Below are 7,722 nucleotides of genomic sequence, written 5' to 3' on the forward strand. Positions count from 1 at the left end.
TAGGGGGCGGCCGTTCGGTCGCCTATGATACTAGGACCAATAGGTCAAAAATGGGTTTGTGCCGCAGGTGTTGAACGATCTACTCTACACAGGTGTGGGCTTACAAGGGCTAGGGCTTATAAACCCTTTCTTTCATTCATCAATAGGGCCCTGGTCGGTCACTTTTCCGGGCCGGGATCGATAAGTGGAAGTCATAAAAAAGAGATGTTTATCTTCGCACCTCAGATCAAGAAGAAGGGTAGCTTGTCAAGCTGGCCTTCTTTATATATTTATTATTATTTAAAATATATAAGGATATAAATAAAAAGATTCGCTGTCTTTTATCTTTTAACCGGCTGTTCTTCTTTGTCAACGCTACTAAGGACCTATAGGTTCGCCTACTTGACTTATGAAAGATAATGGGGTTATTCAAAAAGGAAAAGGCGCTACTATACAATACATTAGTAGAAGTAAGCGTTAGCCTAGCCTACCCTACTAATGTATTGTATAGTAGGGTGTAGTATAATAGGCGAGCGAGTTAGCGAAGACGCTTAGGCTAATAGATAAGAGAGCGTCGGTGCGTAGCCTTCATTCTACTACGCTACGCAAAGGTTACGAAGTCACTTAGCTCGACGTTAGGAGAGTCAAGAGGGAACGCCATACCTATACCTACATAGAAGAACCGCTGTTCGCTGACTTTCTAAGGTCTAACCTTTCGCTCCCCTACTGAAAAGGGGCAAAGCCGCTTCGCACCACTGATAGACTACTTAAGATTCAATTCAAAAGGCCCTACTTAGTTTCGCAAGCCTTTGTCATTGTCAGTCAACTAAGTAGGGCCTGAGGCCCCCTGCGAATCCGTAAATCTGAAGAGCATGCCGCAACAAAAGGATGGTCCCCTATGCATTTCATTCTTTCCGGAAGGGAAAAAAAAAAGAAGTACCCCCCATCATGGTGAACCTCTCCTTGTGATCGGGATGAGGTAAATGCCTCCCAGCCGGGGGGCGGATCGAATCGGAGTTTCCTTAGGTAGCCACCGACCTACAGTTATCCTTAAACTTCCGTGCTTGGTGGAGAAGAAGCGAACAAAGGTACGCTCGCTTGCTGTCTTGTTCTCTGCCGCGAACTGGGATCGCTCGCCAGCTAGGTCAGATTGGAGCAACATTTTTTGAGAACATATTACCCATCTTCGGGGACAAGGGGAGGAACGACCTCTCGATCTACTTACTGCAGCCCAGGAATAAAAACGTCCGTCTAGGCGTTCCCTCTTGCTCCGATCCCCCCTAGCCTAGGACGTTGTCTGGGCCAAGAGCCATAGTTAGTTGCTTTTTTCATTTTGTTGTTTTTTTTCTCGTTGTTGATACCGGCAAGACCCAGCCAGATGATGTCTACTGGTTGGTAGTGAGAGGACTCTTAGTATCTGCATACCCAAAAGGGGACGCTGATTAAAAAACAATCATTTTATTTTGTTTCTTGCTCTCCCTTAGCAGCGGGAAAGGAGTCTATCTATCTGCCTAGCTTTGGTAGATTTCCCCCAACACAATCCACAGAAATTCCACGAATCCCTTGGTGGATAAGTCCGACGACTCAGCAGCAGTGCGGAATTGAGTTTCTCGTCCGGTGGATCTGATCTATAGTTAGGGGGCAATACATACCAAAAGGTTCGAAGAAGGAACGCACATAAGAGTATATAATAAACCCACCCTTTCTATATAACCTATTCACATTAGTGAAGCGGCTGGATGCATAAGGGAAGTGCACGTTTGTGAGACCTTAGTCGGGATGCATAGGGGAGTCAACCTACGAGCACGGAAGGGCAGCGGTAGTTCGTAGCTTGTCTTTCTTTGCTAAGTAAAAAGTGACGTGGCGTGTAGTGAGCTTTCTAGCGGAAGGCAGACTTGAAACTGACTTACAGCTTGCTTTGCTCTGGAGGGAGCTTCCTGAGTCAGACCAACTCGGCCACCGAATCGTCTGAATGGAATGTATTTATTAGGAAAGCGGCTGTTCACTCACTAAAAGAGCTCAACAAAGTAACTCCTTGAACAGAGGCCCGAGCCCTTGTTGGCAGGCTAGATGGATCAAATAGGTGTTCCGTGGGGTGCTTTATTAGTCCTTGCTTTTTAATTGAAATAAATAGTTGTAGACCAATACTAAAGATAAGAAATAGATAATCAACAATAAAAGAAAAACTCGGTAAAGGCCTTACTCTATTCCTTCCTAAGGTCAGGAATAGCAGGCCTTAGAGGCGTTATCTTATCTTTAAAACTTAAAGGCAAGGCTTCTATAAAGCGTTTTAACGATAGTTTAAAAAAAAAAGGAATCAAGGGTCTCAAACCTTATTCAATAGTCGAAATCTGTGTGGTGTCAAATCAAAAAGGACGGTTTGTCAACCTATACCTTGGCTCAGTTGGTGGGTACGGTTCGCTCGCTAATTCAAGCCCTTACAGAACGCATCGCTTTCACTACGGTTTCAGTGAAAAGAAAGGGCTTTAGCAAGGAAAGCGCTTTTCACCTTATTTAAAAATAAATAAAGAGTTCCGCTTGACTTGAAAGTCCGTCCTGCTTCAGAGCAGAGGGAAGGGATTCAGTCAACTCTCCGAAAGTACTCTTGGGCGAGCTAGGCTCAATGAAATCTTTGTCTTGCAGAGAGATAGAATCATACTTTTTCTCCAGTTTCAGGGCAGGGCGTAAGGCAAGGGGATCTTGAATAAAAGAATTCCTGTCCGGCAAGCGAAGTAGAAAAAGTATGATTCTTGCTCTTCTCTAGCGGTATCGGCTTTCGGGTAGTGGTAGGTTCAGTCAGTGAAACTCGCATTTAGGCTCGCGTAGTAAACTCCGCTCTTGCTCACTCTAGGGAAGGCGATGCGCTCAGTAAACTCGTATCAACTACTCGCCTTCTTAGCTTTGAACTTCTAGCCGCTTTTAAGAAGACCCTTTAAGCACAAGTGTAGAGAATCTTGTTGGGTTTCGGTAACTAGCCAAGCGCTAGTGAAAGTTGTTAAAGCTAAATATTTAATAAAGTAGGAACTCACACCCTTAGTCAAGCGAGACGCTTAGGTTCAGGCACTTTCACCAGTACTTGAGCCAGCACCTGAACCGAGACCTAAAGCTGAACCGCTGAAGGAACCTCTTTCCGTTGTTAAAGCAAGTACGCTTTTCAAGCTTTTTCCTTACTAAAGCAGGCACACGCAAAACTCTCTTTTTGGCTTTTCACTGAAACCAACACGCCTAAACATAAGGTAGGTGCTTTCACTCCACTTTTTAGTTCGACATTCCCTTTCGCTTCCGGGAAAACGCAGTGGTCAAAGTAGTTCAAGTCAGTGCTTTCCTTCCGGGCGAAGGGAGAAGGCACCACCTACTACAACTCAAGCTATAGAGAGATCAAATCACTCTTTCTCTTCCGGGTACAGGCTTAGATAAAAATCCTTCTTGTGTGGGATGAGATTGACCAGATGAGACAGCTGATACCGAACTACCGCTTGCATATTTAGTCCTTCGGACCTTTCAAAGTTTTTGAGAGAGGGTTGGGGAGAGAGATTTGGAAGGTGGAACTTTATGCAATCTGCCATACGGCGGAGATGGCTTCGCGAATGGGCACTCGGAACCTTTGGGTAGAGTCTGACTCATTATATGCAGTTAAGATGATTAACTCCCAATGCAAGCCCCATAAGCGCGAAATATGCTGCTGAGCTTCACTGAAAATGCAAGAGCCTTACAGTCTTTTAGAGTCACCCATTGTTGGAGGGATAGAAATAGAGCCGCCGACTTTATTGCGGGATGTCGAGTTATGTCTTTAATGTTTCCAAGATACCTCCCTTAGCCCTTAATAACATTATTAGAGAGAATATGCAGGAACTTATTTATGTACGTGTATTTTATATTATTTACAATTTTTTTTTTCATTATAATTTATTATTTAAATAGCTGCAAGACCAAAACAGGGTGCAAAAAATCGAAAGCCCTTCTTTTAAGTTCCTCCCAGATACATGACTTACATACCCGGCTCAACATTCTTGGAAAACAATCGAATCGAGGGTTCAGAGGAGAATTGGCCATTCAATCTTGTAAACTAATCGAGACCGAAATTGGAAAAAGAGATACGAACGGAGAGGAATAACCAATCGATGAAAGAACATGAAACCATTCTGTTTCAATAGAGGTACGAGAAACGGTTGGGGGCAATAAAGTAGGTGAAGTGGTTGGATTTTGCGAGCTGTTCCAACCACTGCTGGATGTGATTCCAAGAGCCGAACGAGAATGAATACCACACAGAAGAGTCAAGACCAGGCTCCCTAATGGAATGTTTAACCAATCCATTCCGGATCGACCGAATTGGTACGGAAGTTGTAACATGGGAAAACCACGGAAAACACAACTTATTTGAATAACCCGGTGACCTACCAATTGTAGAAGTAGGATCTTTGGCAAGCAATAAGCACTTAAATAATACAATTCGAGTGTACCATCTTCTTTCTCATTTCGAGGAAAAGGTGCGGGAGGAAAAGGAAACAACGGAGAGATCCGAATCAGACCTAAATGGGAATGACATGAAAAGTCTTTTTCAAAACCTAGCATTAAGGGCGTTACGACGATATACGAGAGGAATGAAGAAAAACTCGTGATTGGTGTGGAGGGGAAGATCTGTTTATGATATAGTGAAAGAAAGAGTCGTCTCATTTCCTTATTTCTTCGTTCTTTCTAATTCATTCACTTCAAGGCTGGTTCTGAACGCCGCGTAACATCATCTTCAACCAACCTCCACCCCCTTGAACAGGCTTTCCGCGGTACCAAGCTCACTTCATTAAGTCTTTCTATACTAGAATATATAATAAATATAGGAGTGTTTATCGCTACTACCAACTACAGCAACTGAAAAAAGGAGCTAACCGACTAACACTAATAGTTATCCGAAAGTCTGTTTTATAGTTTCTTTATTTTGATAGCGAAGACTCCTTAAACCGCTACACGGAAAGAAAGAGAGAAGAAAGTAGCTCCTGGGGCTTCCCGAAGAGCACCTGACGAAGGAATGGAATAGGTGACTTCTTACTCGGCCCAGACTAAGGAATTTCCTATAAGATGGCTTACGGCTCTTGATGGGGAATAAGCCCTGCTAGTGAAAGCTCCTTCGGAGCCTCAAAGCTCTTAGAGAATGCGCTCTTATCAATACAGGGACGCGAGAGAAAGAGTTTAATAAAGGCTTTCTCAATGGACAAAAAATAGGCTCTTAGCAGGGGCGAGACAGATATTCTTAGATCGGACTTTGCCGGGTAAATGAAAGAGTTTACCGGATGTGCCTGTAAACAGTTAAAACTCCATATATGATAACAATTCAGATAGAGGCACGCATATGATAAAAGAACTTGCCAAAAGAATGGATTAGCAGTGAAAGCTGCTAAGGATCGACGGGAAGTTATGCTTTCTCTCCCTTCTCCCTCTAGTTCATTATCATGGGTTGTGTAAGAGTTAGCGCATAGGATATGATTACGGCAGTCAAGGCTAGACCACCCATCATATTTTTGATTTCATGCCTCTCTCCTTCTACTCTCCTTATAAATCTTTCCCCAAGGTCACTGGGAATTTCTTCCCTCTCAATAATGCCAGGCTCTAAAGGAATGAATTCTATGAGCATATCTATATCTGGGGTGAGATAGAAGATGGGGTTAGAGGTTGCCCACTGAGAGTAGTATCCAATTACTAATGGAGTGAATAGTATTGTGGAGAGTTTCATTACTGTGACTATCCTTCGTATTCTATCATCTTGAGAGCCAACAGCAAGAAGTGCGTAATTGAGTTTGTTCACACTCAGTGAATCAGGAGAAAGAATTATAAGGAAAGTAGAGGTAGGGGATGTCAGTAGGTCAGTTCTTTTATTTTCCTTAACCCCACTCACGGAGCACATCATTCAACTCGTTCCCGAACTCGACCGTGGTACAGTCAGATAGTCTGTTCTCGTTTCCCTTCTGAATCAAGCTTGATTCTCTGCCTAATCGAAAGAGTGGGTGGGGCTAGCCCATTTTGTTTCTTTTTTGGCTCGGCCTGTCCACTTATATGATAAATCTGGCAAGGGGCAGTGTCCGTTTGTTTTGTAAGGACTGTTGTTGATGAATGAGAATGTTCTTGTTCTTTCTCCTCCTCTAAGGGGATACATAATCAAAGCAGCTGGTCAAACTCAATCTCTTCAAATATAAAGGGAATCCGTCTAAATTTTCCTTCCCGCTTCTCCGCTTCATTCTCTTCATATCGTTCCCAAGGTTCATTCTACTGCTGCCAAGCTTCCGCATTTACACGAGGGTGGTCTTCTCGCAACGATCTTCCTTTCTTCAGGAATGGTGTCAGTCAATTGGTGTATAGGCCATCTCGGTCCAGTTCAGAATTGATCTCTATTTTCAATCCCGCTTCCTTGTTAGCTGGGAAAGCCCTCCTATATGAAGCAGAGAATGATCGATCGAAGACTGAAAAGATAGAATCAGATGTTTTAAGCATCGGTTGCGACATCGAATGAGACTTATCCAGGGAGCAAAGACTCCGGTTGTCTTTCGTCTTTGAAGAAGTAAAACGCAGCCTAGAAAGACGCTACGAAGCGGTCGAGGATTGAGTGAGGGCCAGTGGTTGCGAATATTGAATTCCATGTGCTAGATATCCCTGCTTCTTTTAATCTGTTACTGGGTAGGCCATGTAACCATGCTTTTGGGTACTTTACTCCCTTGGCTACTTTATTACTACGCTATTCTTCGCAGTTTCTACCTTGACTATTGGAATATTTCCATTCGAGAAAGAGATGTACGAATAAAGGAGCGAAGCTGACTCGACCGTACGGGAGAGGTTTTTTAAGAATCGAGATAAGCACTGTGAAAGAAAGAGTGAGATAGACGTCTAAGATAAAGTGCTAGCCAGCAAGCATTCCTTCCGCACCTTGATCTCTGCCGCTACCTTCGTTGTTCTATCTTCCATGCCAATCCGATAGCTCTCATTGATAGGCACTCAGTACCAGCTAGCCGCCTTCCCTGGCCTTTTGTCCTCAATCTTGGTCATCTTAGTCATTCCTAGTTTCGATCAGTCTCACGAGTGGAAATGGAAGCTTCTCTCCATGGCAGGGAGGATTACTTTAAGGCAATCGTTGGTAACTATTGATTTAAGCTGCACTTCTAGTAGTGCACTCAATAGCCTAAGAGTGGCTTAAAAGCTCCTTATCCTTAATAGCCATAGAGGCGCGTAGCGGAATCGAAAAAAGAGATTATTAGCTTATTCAAAAGGAAGTGATAGGAAAATTCAAGAGCATAAAGCTACGTCCAGCCAGGCAAAAAGGAGCTAGCAATAAGAGCAGATCCCTCGATGCTATTATGTATATTCACATGGAAAAGAGTGCTTTGAGTTTTCTTCTCGTGTCATCAGATGCCGTTGCGTAATATAAAAGGATACCTAGGCTTTTAGCTGCATCAGATGCCCTCGGATGTTTTGGTCTTTGCTTTCACTTAACCCTTCTTCTTGGTCAGAAGCGACTAAGCTAGTTAGTCAATTCGTACCTCTGGCGTTGGGAAGCGGAGATCGCACCGATTGATTCTTCGTCAATCAAGTCGGGAGTTGGTACCAGGCCGGGAAAACAGATCAGCCATAGGCTTTATTTTAAAATCGAGTTTCGAGTTGGAGAATTGACTTCAAAGACCATAGACATTCTTAGTCTGAGCCCCATCTCTCCTCCCTTCAGTTCAGGGCTTCTCCCACCACAAAAGCAGTCAACCGCGAAAA

General features: G+C 43.6%; 1 protein-coding gene across 1 annotated transcript; it reads right to left on the minus strand.

Moving 5' to 3' along the window:
• Positions 1 to 4,032: 4,032 nt before the first annotated feature.
• On the minus strand, positions 4,033 to 4,653 carry ccmB (cytochrome c biogenesis B). The gene has a single exon. The coding sequence runs from the start codon at positions 4,651 to 4,653 to the stop codon at positions 4,033 to 4,035; it is 621 nt and encodes a 206-aa protein (YP_009709928.1).
• Positions 4,654 to 7,722: the final 3,069 nt, after the last annotated feature.

This window comes from Manihot esculenta, mitochondrion, assembly GCF_001659605.2.
Source record: "Manihot esculenta mitochondrion, complete genome".
In the NCBI taxonomy this organism is placed as follows: domain Eukaryota; kingdom Viridiplantae; phylum Streptophyta; class Magnoliopsida; order Malpighiales; family Euphorbiaceae; genus Manihot; species Manihot esculenta.